Here is a 19,752-nt window from a genome sequence, read left to right as displayed (position 1 = left end):
CAACTGAGAAAGCATATGAATTGACTGAAAGAATAAACTGTTGATCCTCTACCATGGGCCAGCTTTGTGCTAGGCTCTAAGAGTAGGATTAAAAGATGAGTAAATATTAGTTGCTGCCTGCCCCCCAGAAGCAATAATGTATTGGTAGTGCTATGAAAGAACTTTGTGTAATATATAATGGGATCAGTCAGGAAGGAGTGGCCATTTTTCCAGGAAAGGAAATATGTACATACTTCAATCCAATTGCAATATGCAATATAATTTCAAAAACTAAAGAAGTATACAGATGATTTGAAATGTATGGTACAGTTAAATGTAATTTAATTGAACATGTTTGCCTGATAGTCAATCCTAATAGTTACTGATTACATACTAAATTGATCTGAAATAGAAATTCACCCATGTCACAGACAATATGGTTGGAAAGACATGGCTTAAGAATGGTACCATACTGCAAGGCTGCAAAGAGCCCTGAAACCCCACCAATTCACTTGACTAGAACAAAACTCGCATTTTCCCATCAAAGTTTTTCTTTAAATTATCCAGATAGCTATTTAATGTCTCTTGGGAAGACTTTCCATTGTTTGGAAAGTTTATCATTGCAATAAATCCCAGAGGAATTGGCAGCTAATACTAGACTCATTGCAGAGTAAATTGTTCATAGAGACAAGTGGGTTTGGTGACAATAAGTCACCATGAGAAGAGCTGTTCTTCTTGTAGATTAGAGCTGTCATTAAGTACTTAGGTATTCTTTCTCACAGGTGGCTGTCCTGCTTTTAATTGCAGGCCAAATAGAGGACATTATCTGAATGAGTTATCTGGAGAATATAATTACTACACCTCAACCGTACAGAACACAGAAGTTTTTTAAGCTATCATTTGTTGAACACAGGCAATGGGTGTGCCATTCCAAGTGCTTTACATATACTGTCATAGTGAGTCTTTACAGCACCTCTTTGAAATTGACATTTTTGTAATCATTCTTACAGATGAGGAATCAGAGTTTCCAAGAGGTAAAATACTGTACTTAAATTTACATAGGTTGTCAGTGGTTAAAGCTAGGATTTGCTTTTGCCTTCTCAATACTGATGCAATAAATATTATGCCAGGAATTTCAGGAGATGCAAAAATATAAAAGTTGTGGTTACTGATTTCTAGGATATTACAATGTTTGAGAAATCAGACATTTATGAAAGCAAAATGACATCAGTGCTAACTTGTTAGAAGCAGAAAGTCTTACAGTAGTATTTTAAAAGAAAAAGAGACAACTGTGAAGCCTCTTTGGAAGAGATGAGAGCTTTGTGAAACTTCAAAAGAACTATTCCTACAAGTTTTCATGGGGGAAGAAGAGAATTCTGGGCAAGTGTTCTTGAACAAGTATATAGGGTATGCTTGGAAGTCAATAGGTAGATGAGTGAGTAGAGTTCAGGGTACAAGAGGGACTATCAGAGAGAATAAGGCTTGAAAGGTAGAGGTGGGTGAAAAGAGCAAGACCACAGATTATTTCCAAAGAAAAATATTGGAAGAGATTTAAAGCTATAAAATTGCTGATGTATTTCAGGAATACATCTTTTTCACTGTTGCTATTTGGAGGAAATCTATTTAGCAGAGTACATTCAATAATGTCATCATTTAAGGTTTTATTTCTCAGATCATCTCTCTCCAGTACTCTTTCACCCCCGTCTACCTAGATAATAGGGGAGTCAGGGAGAAGGAAATGAATCTAAGGTCTGTGTGCCTTTATGCGGTGTGAAAAGAGGGAGAATAGTTAGCAGGTGGAACTCTAGATGTCTATTATGGAACCAAGCCTTTCCCAATGACAATGAAGCCTGGGACAATGATTCTTTAGTGTCCATGTCATTGAACTTGTTATAGATGAACTATTATAATGAAAGTCTTCTCTTAATTAAACCCTCTGGATGATTCTGTTATATGGAGTCCTGTGATTCTTCAGCCTTCAGTCTTGCTCTCATGGATTACTCTTTTTGTGAATATATTCTGTTGCTTGCTTTTTGGCACCAAGAATGCAGTGAGTCAAAAGCAGAGATGAGGAAAAACTGCGCCCATTTTAGTTTCTGAGTTCCTTAATTTGCTTTATTTTTTACTTCTTATAAATGTTACCATTTCTACTAAAGTTTTTTTTATTCTGTTATTTTAAAAGGTTAAAAATCACTTGTAATCCTTATAGCTTGCTTTCTCCATGAGTCATAGAAGCTGTTGTACGATAAGCTTCAAGCAGTTGGGGAAAAATATGTTTGATAAACTTTTCTATGTTAAATGATTTGAAGATCATTCCTGAGCAAGAGTAGCATAATGAATTAAAAGGACATAGTGAAGCTGCAAGTGAGTTAGAAAGTATTTACTCATTGAAGTAATTTCTGGGAATTAAACTTGAAACAAACTTTGGAGGATTCTGTGTTCTGTGTATGGATATTACTTTGTTAAAACTGTAAAACCATTGCCATGGAGCACATGGGCTTTATCTTCCTGACTGTAGACCTCAAGTTTCTTCTGGTAAATACTATAACAAGTGATTAAGAATCTGCCTGCCAATGCAAGGGACATGGGTTCGATCCCTGGGCCGGGAAGATCCCACATGCTGCAGAGCAACAAAGCCCGTGTGCCACAGCTAGTGAGCCTGTGTGCCACAACTACTGAAGCCTTTGTGTCTAGAGCCCATGCTCTGAAACAAGAGAAGCCACCGTAATGAGAAGCCCGCTCACTGCAATGAAGAGTAGCCCACACTCACCACAACTGGAGAAAGCCCACCAAAAATTAATTAATTAATTATTTTTTTTAAATGGGCCGAAGAACTGAACAGACATTAACAAACAAACAAAAAAAAGAATGGGCGAGTGTATTTGGTAGGTTTGAGGAACAAGCAGGGCAAAGTGCCTGGGGCACTGTAAGTTAGGAATAGAGTGGTAGGATATGAGACGGGGGAAGCAGCCAGGAGAAGGATCGTGTTGGACCCAGGCACTGATTCTTTTTTATTTTTTTTTAATTTTTAGGGGGCTTCCCTGATGGCGCAGTGGTTGAGAGTCCACCTGCCGATGCAGGGGACATGAGTTCATGCCCCAGTCTGGGAAGATCTCACATGCCGCGGAGTGGCTGGGCCAGTGAGCCATGGCCACTGAGCCTGCATGTCCAGAGCCTGTGCTCTGCAATGGTAGAGGCCACAACAGTGAGAGGCCCGTGTACCAAAAGAAAAGAAAATTTTTTTTTATTTATGGCAGCGGTGGGACTTTGCTGCTGAGAGCAGGCTTTCTCTAGTTGTGGTGAGCAAGGGCTACTCTTTTTTGCAGTGCATGGGCTTCTCATTGTGGTGGCTTCTCTTGTTACAGAGCATGGGCTCTAGGTACGTGGGCTTCAGTAGTTGTGGCACATGGGCTCAATAGTTGTGGCTCGCAGGCTCTAGAGCACAGGCTCAGTAGTTGTGGTGCATGGGCTTTGTTGCTCCACAGCATGTGGGATCTTCCCGGACCAGGGCTTGAACCCATGTCCCCTACATTGGCAGGCACATTCTTAACCACTGCACCACCAGGGAAGCCCCTGATTCTTTTTTAAATAAAATTAATATACAGTGAAATGCACAGATCTTAGGTAGAGAATTAGATACATTTTGATAATTATATTTACCCTTGTAACCCCATCTCAAACACGGTATAGAATGTTTCTATCACCCCTGAAAGTTCTTTCATATCCACTTCCAGTCAGTCTCCACCCTGCCTCCTGAAGCATACAGTCTAATTTTTTTCTATCATGGATTAGTTTCACCCATCCTATAACTTCATATGAATGAAATCACAGAGTATACATTCTTTTGGTAAGTTTTTGTTTGCTCAATATGTTTTTTGAAATTTATTCAGGTTCTTGCATGTATGATTAGCCTAATTTTTACTTCTAGTTAATTAGTATTCCAATGTATGAACATACCAAAATTATTTATCTATTTTCATTAGTATTTATTTGAATTATTTCATCTGGCCGTTACTGCATACAAGTCATTGTGTTGACATATCTTTTCATTTCCCTTGGGTAACTATTTTAAACTGAAATTGCTAGGTCATAGGGTAAGTGTATTTTTGACTTTAAATGAAACAAAACTGTTAAATGGCTTTCTAAAAGAGTTATATCCTTCTTTCTTCCCCTCAGCAACATTAGAGTTCTTGTTCTTCCATATCCTCTCCAACATTTGGTATTGTCAGCCTTTTTTCATTTTAGCCATTCTAGTGGGTGCATAGAACTATCTCATTGGAGTTTTAACGTGCATTTCTCTGACATCTAACGATGTTGAATACTTTGTGCGTATTGACCATTTTTATATCTTTCCTTGTAGAGAGTCTATCCAAGTGTTTTACCAATTACATTATTAGTTTGTAGGAATTATTTGTATATTCTGCATACATGGGACTTTCAACTTCATTGCTTTCTGACTGTGAAGGGAAGGCATCAGAAGGTTTTGAGCATGGAATAATGCAAAACCAGTCATAGAGATATACAGATTTTACACTGTACAACTTCAGAGGCTGCCATTCACATTTGTAGACATCATAGATATGTATATCCATTACAATTCTCCATGAGATATCAGCAAATGTCTTCAGGAAGAGACAGCTTTTTAAAACTCACTCAAAAACACTATTTGTGTTAGAGGTGGACCACTGTCATGAACTTTCACAAGGATCATTCTGTATTTTGTGTGAAAAATAGATAGTAGCAAAGCAAGGATAAGAAGTTGTTTCTCGAGCAGAAGTTTGAAAGTATCAATTTTTTTAAGTTGCATAAGGTATGAGAAAAGAGAAACAATCTAGAGCAGTAATAGTTTCCAAACAATTCAGAGGAAATATGGACCAAGGATACATAAGGTTAGAAAATGAAACTTTTTCATGTTTCGAGTCTCTATAATTAGTGTAAATTTCTCAAAGTAAGAAATCACCCCAGGATATAGATAAAATCAAGGGCAAGAGTGTAAAACCCTTTTAAAAAATTCTTTGAAAGATAACCCGTGTCCCCTGCATCGGCAGGCAGACTCTCAACCACTGCACCACCAGGGAAGCCCATCTTTGAAAGATTTAAGGTGATATTTGCTATACTCTCTCAGCTAAACAAAAGAGCATCTAAGAACCTCAAAGGCACTGTCCTGACATGCTGATCCAATTAGAGGGAAGTCTGTCTGAAAATGGATTGTGTAAACGGATTTTATCTTGTGGAATGAACTAGAACCTGATACATAGACATCCCAAAAAGTTTTTAAGGAAGGGCTATGAGATTATACCAAGAAGGGTCAAAGACCCTTGGAAAATGAAAGAGATCTCTGGGACCGTAACTTTCTTCAGGCTGAAAGCAAGCTGAAAAGGTTAGTCAGCTACAAGCGTAGCCATTTTCTACGAAAAAAGAAAGATATCTAGAGCATAGTACTGACACCCAGAGAGAAAAACCAAGAGCTGAGAAGAGCTATGGGTTAGGTGACTCCTCTCAGGGATTAGTACTGGGCCCTAATCAAGAAACATTCTTTACACCTGTAGAAGGTAGAATTAACACATATATGGTTAGAGGTGAGAATTGCTACAGACCAGCAGTTCCATGAGTTTCCTGTCCTTTGCCTTTTTAATGGAGTACCTATAGCCAATATCCTATCCCTCTTTCAACATTATATCTTGTATGAGTGGGAGGAGATAATGTTATTTTTAGTTCACAGGTCTCTACATTAAGAGTATGGAGGAAATACATGACAAACTACATCCAAAGTATTTCATCAATATCTGGACAAGATTTACCTGATGAGATCATGGACTTTAAGCTTGATGCCCTGATTGGATGAAATTTTGGGGTCTGAAAGAGGTGTGAGTATGCTTTGCATGTGGAAGGGATATGGATTATTCTGGCCTTAATTGACTGTGGTAGGTTATTTGCAAACCTAGCTGCAACAACCCCTTAAATTCTGCATGTCCTTTTACTCTTTCCATTCAGAAGCAGAGTCTCTTCCCCTGCTCCTGATCTGGAATGGCCCTGTGACTTGCTTTGATCAATGAAATGTGCAGGGGCTTCCCTGGTGGCGCAGTGGTTGAGAGTCCACCTGCCGATGCAGAGGACACGGGTTCGTGCCCCAGTCCGGGAAGATCCCACATGCCACGGAGCGGCTAGGCCCGTGAGCCATGGCCACTGAGCCTGCGCCTCCGGAGCCTGTGCTCCGCAATGGGAGAGGCCACAACAGTGAGAGGCCCGCATACCGCAAAAAATAATAATAAATTTTAAAAAAGTAAAATGTGCAAAAGTGATGGTGTGTAACTACTGAGGCCTGGCAGAGTTCCAGAATGTGATGCCATGAAGCTTCCACTTTTAATCTTTTGGAACACTCTTCTGAGACTTCTCAGGATGAAAGAAAACATGAAGGAAAAGGCTGAACCATCAGCCAGCCCCAACCAACATACTTGGGGTGAAGCCATCTTGGGATTCCTAGCACAAACCTATGAGTGAGCCCAGACAAAAATCAGACAATTCACAGAAATCTAAGAAAAAATAAATTGCCATAGTTTTAAGCCTGTAATTGTATGTGTGCTTTATTACACAGCAATAGACAACTAAGCAGAAATTGATTTTATCAAAATTTTTCTCCCAAAGAAAACCCCTGGCTTAGATGTCTTCACAAGTGAATTATAAAATATTTATTAAATAAATAAAGCCATTCTACACAAACCCTTCCTAAAATAAAGGAGGAAGGGACATTTCATATCTAGTTTTTTGATGTCAGCAAAACTTATGTAACAAAGTATATTTATTACAAGTTTTAGGTCAATATCCCTTTTGAACGTACCTGCTAATATCCCTAAGAAAATATTGGAAAATTGAATCAAGAAATTTATAAAATGAAAAATACATTAGTTCCAAGTGAGTTTTATCTCAGGAATGCAAGTTTGGTCTAATGATAATCAACCAATAATTTGCCATCTTAGTAGAAAAAAAGGGGGAAAATATGGTCATCTCAATCGATGCATAAAAATTTGAAAATTTATGCCTATTTATGATTAAGAAACACTGAGAAAAATAGTAATAGAAAGGAACTTCCTCTGATAAAGAACATCTATTAAAATCCTACAATGAACAGACAGAATACTTTGTCCCTAAGATCCAAAACAAAACAAGAATATTTGCTCTTATCCCTTCTATTCAACATTGTACTTGAGGTCCTAGCAAATAGTAGGTCAAGAAACATAAATAAAAGGTTTGGGGTGGGAAATGAATAAATATTGATTGATTTAAATACATTTTTTAAAAATAACATGATTATTCACATAGAAATTTCCAAAGAATCCTGCCACCACTCGGAATTTTTAAAGCAAAGAAATAGACTGCTCATGTATCATCAGTAGATGGCAAAGCTATTTGGTGAAAGTTTAAAGAGGAGCAGGATACTTACAGAATTTCAAAACATCTCCCCACATATCTCTTATCAATTACAAAGCTAAGCAATGGTTAAATTTACTATGGAGAAACCTCACAGACATCATTTTAATCAAGTGATCAAAGCTAATATCACCAATAATGGGACACATAATGGGAGAAGGTTAATGTCACCAACCATGTGCCTCTTGATATGAGGTACCATAAAGGACAAAACATCACTCGTGTAGTATTTTTGTCCAAGATGCATAACCTGAATCTAACCATGAAGAAATATTTTTAAAAATTGAGTAACATTCTAAAAACTGACCCTTACTCTCCAGAAATGTCAAGGTCATAATGAGCTAAAAGATTAAAGAGTCATGACAATGAAAAAAAAATAGAGCTCTTGAATTGGCTCCTGAATTAGGGAAAAAGTGATATAGAGAACATAAAATTTGAATATAGGCAGTATAATAAATCATGTTACTATATTGATGCTAAATTTTCTGAATTTGATCAATGTACAGTGGTTTTATAGGAGAATGCCCTTGTTATTAGGAAATGCATATTGAATTCTTAGGACATAAAGGGTTATTATATTTGTAATGTACTCTCAGATGATTCAGAAAAAAGTAGATGTCTCTATGTGTGTGTACAGATGGAGGATATGAAGAAGTGCTTTATTGTTCCATAACTCTTACATAACTTTCAAATAATTTCAAAATAAAAGTGTTTCTAAAAAGTGGTAGAAACTATCATAAACAGGATAACACATGCTTAGCCTACTGCATTAAAATCCTGTTTTTAAAAATCCTATGAAAATAAAAAAGAAAGAAAGAAAGCAAAAGAAAGGAAGGAAGGAAGGAAGGAAGGAAGGGAGGAAGAAATGATATCAGAAAGTCAGTTCCAAGTCATGGGTCACCAGGTTGCAACCTCTTGAACTCTACAATCTCAAGTTCAGACTTCTTTTCTAAACCATCCTCAGTCTCAACCTAATTTACCTTTACAGACATGTCTTCACTGCTTCCCACTCTTTTTTTTTTCTTTTTAACATCTTTATTGGAGCATAATTGCTTTACAATGGTGTGTTAGTTTCTGCTGTATGACAAAGTGAATCAGCTATACATATACATACATCCCCATATCTCCTCCCTCTTGCTTTCCACTCTTAATCTTTGGTGCTAGTTAATCTGATCTGCCCAGTACTCCCAGAGACATTTTTCTTCTTTCCATCTGGGCTTATGCTGTCCTTCACATCAGAAACATTATTATTATTTTCTCTATCTATGCATTTCCTCCTGTTTCTTCAAGTTCCTTCTTAAATTCTACCTCTTCTCTGAAATCTTTTCTAATGACTTCAGTCCATAATCATCTCTTCCTCCTCAGAACTCTTGGAGTATCAATTGTGTGCAATATGTTATTGTATTGACTGGTTAGTTGATCAACTGGAAGTCACAGTGTACCAGGAGACTGAAGAGGCAAGATTCAGTGCCTGGGCATGTCTTCTGTTTAATGACTTTCACTCTTACACGTTGCTTCACTTTGTTTTAGTGGACTCCCTTGTTGCCCACTGACCCCAAATCTCTCAAGAAGTATATGCCTATCTATACTAATACACATGGCAAACTTCCAACCACAGCCAATATTGTACCCAGACTTACTGAGTACAAAACTAGGTTTCCCATAACCAGTTTTTACTGATCTTTAAGAGTCTGGAGAAAACAATACCAGAACTATATCAGACATATTTCCTTCAAAAGGCACAGGAAGATATCACTGAGTATGAACAATGAATGAAGAGATACCAAAGCTGTGTGCCTACTTTAAACTTTAGACAAATTGACAGTCTCCATCCCATAGTTTTCCCATAAAACAGCCTATCAAAGAATTATAGTGGTGCATCTTAAATCAAACTAAGTGACACTTAGTTCACTGTCCCCCCATCCCCACCCCATTTTACAGGAAAACAAAACAAAGTGAAGTATAACAAGACAAAACAAATGGAAGTCTAGTAAGAGTAAATTAACTACTCAAGGTACACTATTAACAGGAAAGATGGGTCTAGAATCTAGGTCTCATAACTTATTTTTAAAATTTTCTCTGCATTTCAACTTCTCTGATTTTTGCCCTTAAATATGAAAAATACATCTTTTAGTTTATACCAACTACTATAGTTGTGGAAATACTCTACTTCTGCTCATGTATCAATAGCAAGGGAAGGTGGAAGTTCTGATATTCTCCATATATTTTAAGTCACCAATTTTAACACCGAAGAGATTTCCCATTCAGCCTTTGTCTCATTTTACCATTTGTTTATTCCCAGTGCATAAGATAACAGAGCCTTAATAAGCATAAATGGTCTTCGGGACTCAAGGGTGAGGGAGTGGATAAAAGGAAACAGTACCAAATAAGTTCAGTTTATTCTTCATCATACAAAACGCATTCCTTCAGACTTACTGTAGCCTTGTGCATACCACTGGACTAAAAATAGACCCAATGTTTATTCCTGGAACATTGTTTGCTTTACTATTGTTAAGTACTCCAGGCAAAGTGTTTTTTCCCAAGAGATTACATTTGGGGATCACAAAATCTGAGGTTTTCCTTCCCTCATTCCCAGAAGACATCCTTCCCTCCCGGTTCCTCATAATATGAACACAGGCTTTGTCTTTTATTAGTACACAAACTTCAGCAAGCACCCTCATGGCCGTGCTTCTATCTTCTTTCCTGGAAAATGAGAAAAATAATCATAACTGCTCTAGTTATTGTGACTCTAGTTACATAAATATATGTAAAGGTATTTTAAAAATTTTAAGACACTGTACAAGTGCACAGGATTATATGGTTGTCAGGGCCCCCTAAGAGGTAAATTTCTTCAGTACCACCTGTTATGATTTAATATTTAAAAAGAGAGAGATGGAAGAGGCTTGCTTCCAACCAGCCAATAATTGTTAGTTTATTATATAGCATTTGCTCATCTAATTATTAATTTGGTAAATATTTGTTAATGCCATACTATGAGCCAAGTATCTGGAAGATACTGGGAATTCAGTGATGAAAAAAAAAAAGAGAGAGAGAGGTGGAAATCCCTGACCTTATGGAACTCAGATCTTTGTGGGAGAAGTCAGGCAATAAAGCAGGAAGAAAATAAGAACAGAAGGTCTGTGTGTGTGTTAAAATTTTAATTAGAATCACAGAGAAAGTCCCACTTAGAAAATATATCTGAGTAAAATTTCAAAGGAGGATGTGGAGGAAAACCATGCAGATATCTGGGGAGAGTTTTCCAGGAGAGGGCATTGCGAGGTCACTTGCTCTGAGGTTCACACATGCCTGCCTCTGTGGACAGTGTGTAGCAAGGAGGGTAGTGTGGCTAGGACAGGAGAGTGAGGAGAGAAGAGTGGAAAGCGAGGTAAGAAAGGTAGCAGTCACTGAGCCAGGGAATGGAGGGGAGATCTGCAAGTCTCGTGAGACCTTAAAGGCTATTATAACCCCAGCATTGCCTTTTCTTCAGCATGATAGGAGGTCATCAGGATGTTTTTAACAGGGAAGTAACCATACTCTGACCCAGCTTTTAACAAGCATGATCGCTCTGTGGCTGTGTTAAGAACATATTGAAAGGGACACTTAAAAGTGTGTAGAAATGACAAACATCTAGGAGGCTAAGTTACTAATTCATATGCGAGATGTTGGTGTCTTGGACCAGGCTGTTAGCAGTGGAAAGAGTGACAGTGGTGTATTCTGGTTATCAATTAGGACTATCACTCCTGCTGTCTTGTCACTCACATCACTTAAATAAATGATCAGTGTTTATAATGATGATTTTTCAAAAAAACTGAAGTGGATGAGAAAAGCAAAACAACTTTTGGCCTTGAAGGGCCATTACGGAGCAAGCAAGAAGATTATTTAGTTTTCTCTCTTAGGAGAATTAAGCACAGATAACAATAAAACCCTATTTTCAGCTGGATATGACAGCAATCATCTTCAAAGACTCACGTCACATAAAACTCAGCACCATTTGTAATCATTTTTCTATTGTTGATTAGAAGAGAGTAATCCTGCAATTTAGCTGTTCTTTGTACACATGATTGGTGTTTGTTTCATGGGCAAAATCAAGTCACAGAACATTCCGTGGCCAACACATTGAGCATGTTTAGTAGAATGGGGGGACATCTCAGAAATCACGATACATTTGTGGAACAGGCTTGCTCTTCAGAGGCCTTGGTCCGAGTCCTAAGTGCCCCTCTGTGGAGCTCGGAGACACAAACACCAATTGAGCAGTGTTCCCTCCTCAGATGTGTGGGTTACAGTTATAACCTACTCCTCTAAGCTGTTCAGTGTAATCTTTCCATCCTTACCCCTTTGTCTTCCTAGAGTTGGTAGCTGCTTCCTGCAGTTTCTACCTCAGTGATAATTTTGTTTGCTTTTTTTTGTCTCTAAATATACCTTGTGAACAGTTTTAAACTTAACAGTTTTTCATATTACATTCTTTAAAAATTACATGTGATTCTTACCTCCTAACTGAACCCTAATTGACTCAGAAACTGAAACTGATTGTCCCCAGAAACAGTCGCTCAAAGATAGAATTTTGAGATTGGTTTGGTTATGTCTTTGTGCTTGAACTCAGTGCTGAGCTTCTGACCATGGTAAATGGAATGCTAGTAATTTATGGAATGCAATGATATCACACTTAAATTATTGCCTGTGATTGATTGGATTGATGCACCTACTGAGGCAAGTGCTTCAGAATACCAAATGTCTGCAACACATCTGAAAAGTCCCATGTAAAGCTACAGGTTCACAGGGAGTTGGGGTATGGACATCTTTGAGGGTACATTATTCAGAGTACCACAAGAGCACAGCATTAATTCTATGGTTTTCCATAGAATTGACCATGTGAAAATATCAGATAGACTAAGTTTGAAAGGCATCTTATAGAATGAAAGAGCTGAACTCTTTAAGATTATCAAAGACATGAGAAGAGGAAAAGACGAACTGTTGCAGATTAAAGGAAATCAATAAGACAAGATTAAATTTGACACACACAAAGGATTCTGTAACAAAAAGAAAAAAGACATTGTTTAGATAGTTAGTAAAATTTGAATAGGGTGTGTGGATTGGTTAATGGTGTTATGTTAAAATTGATTTCCTGATTAGGAGGGTGATAAATTCGGTAAGTGTCCTTATTTTGGTTGGTCTCATACTGAAGTATTTACATTGATGGGAAATCATTGCAGAGTAAAGTTGTGTGTGTGTGTGTGTGTGTGTGTAGAGGGAGAGAATGGAGGGCAAATGTGAAAAAATAACAATTAGGGAATCTGAATTAAGAAATATGGGAATTCTTTTATTATTATTGTAACTTTGTAGGCTTGAAACTGTTTTGAAATAAAACTATTTTAAGGTTAAAAAAATTATCAATAACAGTAATAAAAAATGCAATATTCCCATAGATCCTATGAACATCAAAAGGATGAAAAGAGGATACTGTGAAGAACCTTATACAAATACATGTGAAAATTTTGATAAAATAAGTTCCACAAAAAGGCAATTTATTAAAACAGACAAATAAAGAAGTAGAATCTGAAGACTGATATCTACTAAAACATTAAATCTGTTATTTAAAATCCTGCTATAGGGACTTCTCTGGTGGTTCAGTGGTAAAGAATCTGCCTTCCAATACAGGGCACGTGAGTTCGATCCCTGGTTCTAAGATCCATGCCGTGGGGCAACTAAACCCACGTGCTGTAATTATTGAGAGCCCATGTGCTGCAAACTACAGAGTCCATGTGATCTGGAACCTGCGCACCACAACTACAGAGCCCATGTGCCCTGGAGCCCACGCAACACAACTAGAGAGAGAAACCCCACATGCCACAATAGAGAAAAGCCCAAGTGCTGCAATGAAAGATCCCGTGTGCTGCAACAAAGACCCGACACATCCAAAAAAGTAAAGAAAAAATTAAAAATAAATAAATAAAATAAAATAAGATCCTGCTATAAAGAAAATCACAAAATATCTGAAAATATTTGCAAATCATACATCTGATAAGGGGCTAATATCCAAATATATAAAGAACTCATACAACTCAATAACAAAAATACAAACAGTCCAATTTTTTTTTTTTTTTTTGGCTCCGGACGTGCAGGCTCAGAGGCCATGGTTCACAGGCCCAGCCACTCCATGGCATGTGGGATCTTCCCAGACCAAGCCACGAACCCATGTCCCCTGCATCAGCAGGTGGACTCTCAACCACTGCACCACCATGGAAACCCCAAACAGTCCAGTTTTTTTAAAAATGGGCAGAATATCTGAATAGACATTTTTCCAAGGAAGACATACAATTGGCCAACAGGTATATGAAAATGCACTCAACATCATTAATCATCTAGGAAATGGAAATCAAAATCACAATGAGATGTCACCTCACACCTGTTAGAATGGCTATCTTCAAAAAGACAAGATATAACAAGTGTTGGCCAGGACATGACGAAAAGGGAACCCTTGTGCCTTGTTGGTGGAAATGTAAATTGGTATAGCCACTATGGGAAACAGGATAGATATTCCTCAAAAAAATTAAAAATAAAACTAACATATGATCCAGCAATTCCGTCCTCTGTATTTATCTGAAGAAAACAAAAATACTAATTAGAAAAGATATATGCACCCCTATGTTCATTTCAGCATTATTTACAATAGCCAAGATATGGAAGCAACCTAAGTGGCTTAGGTTAGATGAATGGATAAAGAAAATGTGGTATATATATCATATATATATATATATATATATATATATATATATGATATATATGATGGAACATTATTCAGTCATAAAAGAAGGAAATCCTGCCATTTTGGACAACATGGATGGACCCTGAGGGTATTATGCTAAGTGAAATAAGTCAGATAAAGAAAGAAAAATACTGTATACTCTCACTTATATGTGGAATCTAAAAACAGTGAACTCATAAAACAAAGAACAGATTGATGGTTGCCACAGGTGGGGATGGGTGAATGTGGTCAAAGGGGACAAACTTCCAATTATATGATAAATAACTTCTGGGGAATGTAAAGTGCAACATGGTGATTGTAGTGAATAATACTGTACTGTATATTTGAAAGTTGCTAAGAGAGTAGATCTTAAAAGTTCTCATCACAAGGAAAAAAGATTGTAACTATGTGAGGTGATGGATGTTTACTAAACTTATTGTGGTGATCATTTATATATATATAATATATATATATATATATTCATTATACTGTACTTCTGAAACTAATAAAATGTTAACATGTCAATTATAGCTCAATAAAACTGGAGGGGGAGAGGAAAACCCCAAACCTGGATGACTTAATGGGTTAATTCTTTCTGATGTTTAAGGAAGAAATAACACCAATGTTGCACAGCATTTTTCTGAGAATAAGAAAAGAAGGAACATTTTACAACTCATTTTTAGAATCCAACATAACCTTATTGAAAAGGACATTCCAAAACTGGAAAATTGTAGACGAAATTCTCTCATGAACATAGATGCAAAAGCCTTTTGAAAAATTAGCGTATCAAATCCAGCAATATACAGAAATAGATATACATCATAACCAAGTAGCATTAACCCAATTTTTCAAGGGTAGTTTAATTGACAAAATTAATTGACAAAAACAAAAAGGGACAGAGAAACATATGATCATTTCAATAGATACAGAAAAAACATTTAAAATTTTAAGGATTCCTACAAATCAATAAGAAGACACACAACCCAGTAGCATAATTGAACAATTTACAAAACAATATTTAAATAGTCAACATACATATAAAGGTGCCTGACTTCATTTGTCATCAGAGAAATGCATGATGTTAAAAACCTTGATATACTACCACAGCATGACCAACAGAATAATTTAAATGATAAAGATAAACAGTATCTACTGCTGGTGAGAATACAGAATTGAAACTCATAAACTGGTGGTGGGAGTGGATATAGACATTCTGGAAAACTGATGGTATCTACTAGAAACTAAATATATACTCTATGTTCCAGCAATCCTACTCCCAGGTATATATATCCAACAGAAATTAGTCCATATATTCACCAGAAGTCATGTTCATAGAAGCAGTATTCATAACAGCTAAAAACTGGAAACAACCCAAATGCTCATCAACACTGAATGAAAAAATAAATTATGGTATAATCTCACAATTACAGTCATGGTTCTCAAGCTTTTTGGTCTAAGAACCTCTTTAAATTCTTAAAAATTACTGCAAAACCCAAGGAGTTTTTGTTTATGTGGGTTATATCTATCAATATTTACATTATTGGAAATTAAGACTGAGAAATTTTAAAAGATGGGAATACGTAAGTACCTTTACATGTCATGTAGCCTCTAGGAAACTCCACAGTACACTCCTGAGAGAATGTGAGTGAAAAGGCAAATGATATTTTAGTTTTACTAAGAAAGTGATTGAGACTTTGTGGATGAAACTGAGCAGGACCCTGTGGGGCTCCTGAGGAAGGAAGACTTTCTGTTCAGCCTCCATGACCTTCCCTGAGGTCCAAAGGGCAGGTTCAAATAGTTGCTAATCAGCGAAGGGAGGGGATGCAGAGACAAGAGAGGAGCAGTCAAGAAACAATAGTGCAATCTTGGGGCAGGGTCCTGTTCCATCTCAAGGGATACACATAACAATATCTTTGAGCTCTTTATGGAACTAAATCTCACACATAGAAGACGTAGCGGGACTTCCGGGGAAGATGGCGGAAAGGTAAGACGCGGAGATCACCTTCTTCCCTACAGATACACCAGAAATACATCTACATGTGGAACAACTCCTACAGAACACCTACTGAACGCTGGCAGAAGACCTCAGACCTCCCAAAAGGCAAGAAACTCCCCACGTACCTGGGTAAGGCAAAGCGGAGAGATTTCCGCACAGAGGATCGGTGCCAACCAGCACTCACCAGCCCGAGAGCCTTGTCTGCTCGCCCGCTGGGGTGGGCGGCACTGGGAGCTGAGGCTTGGGCTTCAGTCGGAGCGCAGGGAGAGGACTGGGGCTGGCGGCGTGAAAACAGCCTGAAGGGGTTAATGCACCAAAGCTAGCCTGGAGGGAGTCTGGGAAAAAGTCTGTACCTGCCGAAGAAGCAAGAGACTTTTTCTTCCCTCTTTGTTTCCTGGTGCATAAGGAGAGGGGATTAAGAGCGCTGTTTAAAGGAGCTCCAGAGACGGACGTGAGCCGCGACTGAAAGCGCGGACGCCAGAGATGGGCGTGGGATGCTGGGGCTGCTGCCACCACCACGAGGCCTGTGTGTGAGCGCAAGTCACTGTCCACGCCCCCCTTCTGGGGAGCCTGTGCAGCCCGTCACTGCCGGGGGCCCGGGATCCAGGGGCGGCTTCCCTGGGAGAACGCACGGCGCGCCTCGGGCTGGTGCAACGTCACGTCGGCCTCTGCCACTGCAGGCTCACCCCGCACTCTGTGCCACCCCGCCCCCCCGGCATGAGTGAGCCAGAGTCCCCGAAGCGGCTGCTCCTTTAACCCTGTCCTGTCTGAGCAAAGAACAGACTCCCTCCGGCAACCTACACGGAGAGACAGGGCCAAATCCAAAGCTGAGACCCGGGAGTTGTGAGAACAAAGAAGAGAAAGGGAAATCTCTCCCAGCAGCCTCGAGAAGCAGCCGATTAAAGCTCCACAATCAACTTGATGTACCCTGCATCTGTGGAATACATGAATAGACAATGAATCATCCAAAATTGAGGAGCCAGGAGTCAGTGCTGTGCCTCTGAGGTGGGAGAGCCAACTTCAGGACACTGGTCCACAAGAGACCTTCCAGCTCCACATAATATCAAATGGCAAAAATCTTCCAGAGATCTCCATCTCAACACCAGCACCCAGCTTCACTCAACGACCAGCAAGCTACAGTGCTGGACGCCCTATGCCAAACAACTAGCAAGACAGGAACACAAGGCCACCCATTAGCAGAGAGGTGGCCTAAAATCATAATATGGTAACAGAAATCCCAAAACACACCACTGGAGGTGGACCTGCCCACCAGGAAGACAAGATCCAGCCCCACTCACCAGAACACAGGCATCAGTCCCCTCCACAAGGAAGCCTGCAAAACCCACTGAACAAACCTTACCCACTGGAGGAGACATCAAAAACAACAGGAACTATGAACCTGCAGTGTGCAAAAAGGAGACCCCAAATGGAGTTAGTTAAGCAAAATGAGAAGACAGAAAAATACACAGCAGATGGAGGAGCAAAGAAAAAACCTCCCAAACCAAACAAATGAAGAGGAAATAGGCAGTCTACCTGAAAAAGAATTCAGAGTAATGATAGTAAAGATGATCCATAATCTTGGAAATAGAATAGAGAAAACACAAGAAACATTTAACAAGGAACTAGAAGAACTAAAGAGCAAACAAACAAAGATGAACAACAAAATAATTGAAATTAAAAATTCTCGCTTCTTTTTTCTTGGAACGGTAGAGGCCGTGTAGCGTCGCCTTTACTCTGAGGAGAAAACTGTCGGTAGAGGGGTGCAAAAATGCAGAGCAATAAAACTTTTAACTTGGAGAAACAAAACCACACTCCAAGGAAACATCATCAGCATCACCATCAGCAGCACCACCAGCAGCAACAGCAGCAGCCACCACCTCCACCAATACCTGCAAATGGGCAGCAAGCCAGCAGCCAAAATGAAGGCTTGACTATTGACCTGAAGAATTTTAGGAAACCAGGAGAGAAGACCTTCACCCAGCGTAGCTGGCTCTTTGTGGGCAATCTTCCTCCTGACATCACTGAGGAGGAAATGAGGAAACTATTTGAGAAATATGGGAAGGCAGGTGAAGTCTTCATTCATAAGGACAAGGGCTTTGGCTTTACCCGCTTGGAAACAAGAACCCTAGCAGAGATTGCCAAAGTGAAACTGGACAACATGCCGCTCCGTGGAAAGCAGCTGCGTGTGCGCTTTGCCTGCCATAGTGCATCCCTTACAGTCTGAAACCTTCCTCAGTATGTGTCCAATGAACTGCTGGAGGAAGCCTTTTCTGTGATCGGCCAGGTGGAGAGGGCTGTAGTCATTGTGGATGATCGAGGAAGGCCCTCAGGAAAAGGCATTGTTGAATTCTCAGGGAAGCCAGCTGCTCGGAAAGCTCTGGACAGATGCAGTGAAGGCTCCTTCCTGCTAACCACATTTCCTCGACCTGTGACTGTGTAGCCCATGGACCAGTTAGATGATGAAGAGGGACTCCCAGAGAAGCTGGTTATAAAGAACCAGCAGTTTCACAAGGAGCGAGAGCAGCCACCCAGATTTGCACAGCCTGGCTCCTTTGAGTATGAGTATGCCATGCACTGGAAGGCACTTATTGAGATGGAGAAGCAGCAACAGGACCAAGTGGACCGAAACATTAAGGAAGCTCGTGAGAAGCTGGAGATGGAGATGGAGGCTGCTCTCCATGAGCACCAGGTCATGCTAATGAGGCAGGATTTGATGAGGCGTCAAGAAGAACTTAGGAGGATGGAAGAGCTGCACAACCAAGAAGTGCAAAAACGAAAGCAGCTGGAGCTCAGGCAGGAAGAGGAGCGCAGGCGCCGTGAGGAAGAGATGCGGCGGCAACAAGAAGAAATGATGCGACGACAGCAGGAAGGATTCAAGGGAGCATTCCCTGATGCTAGAGAGCAGGAGATACGGATGGGCCAGATGGCTATGGGAGGTGCTATGGGCATAAACAACAGAGGTGCTATGCCCCCTGCTCCTGTGCCAGCTGGTACCCCAGCTCCTCCAGGACCGGCCACTATGATGCCAGATAGAACCTTGGGATTGACCCCACCAACAACTGAACGCTTTGGCCAAGCTGCTACAATGGAAGGAATTGGGGCAATTGGTGGAACCCCTCCTGCATTCAACAGTGCAGCTCCTGGAGCTGAATTTGCTCCAAACAAATGTCGCCGATACTAATAAAATTGCAGTGTCTAGTTTCCCAAAACCCTTAAAAGAAGGACCCTTTTTGGACTAGCCGAATTCTACCCTGGAAAAGTGTTAGGGATTCCTCCCAATAGTTAGGTCTTCCCTGCCTGTAGTACTCTAGGGAGTATGCTGGAGGCAGAGGGTAAGGGAGGGGCGATATTTAACAAATCAGTTCTGTGTGGTATATCCTTTAACTAACCAGTTCTGTGTGGTGCATTCCTAAAGTTTCATGTGATTGTTGAGAGCCTGAGGGGTGGGGAGCCATGATAAAATGGACCATTAATCTTAATCATTCCACTCTTTGTCCACCCTGTTCTATTTGCTTTCTTGTCCTTACACCCCCATCCCAGAGACACTGCCACATATACCACAAAAACCAAACATCCCCCAATGACCTTGGCCCCATTGCTCCATTCG

The 19,752-nt window shown here is 39.6% G+C and overlaps 1 protein-coding gene across 1 annotated transcript; it reads left to right on the top strand.

Annotated features, from left to right (window-relative positions):
• Positions 1–17,898: 17,898 nt before the first annotated feature.
• LOC307048408 (non-POU domain-containing octamer-binding protein-like) lies at positions 17,899–19,326 on the top strand (the record flags this gene model as incomplete). Its single annotated transcript, XM_079697488.1, is given in 3 exon segments — positions 17,899–18,366; positions 18,370–18,582; positions 18,586–19,326. Coding segments are annotated over 3 exon segments (1,407 nt in total). The 5' UTR covers positions 17,899–17,913.
• Positions 19,327–19,752: the final 426 nt, after the last annotated feature.

This window comes from Hyperoodon ampullatus, assembly GCF_949752795.1.
Source record: "Hyperoodon ampullatus genome assembly, chromosome: 2".
Taxonomy (NCBI): domain Eukaryota; kingdom Metazoa; phylum Chordata; class Mammalia; order Artiodactyla; family Ziphiidae; genus Hyperoodon; species Hyperoodon ampullatus.
The sequence above is the reverse complement of the archived record's forward strand: the minus strand, read 5'-3'. Positions and strand labels throughout refer to the sequence as shown.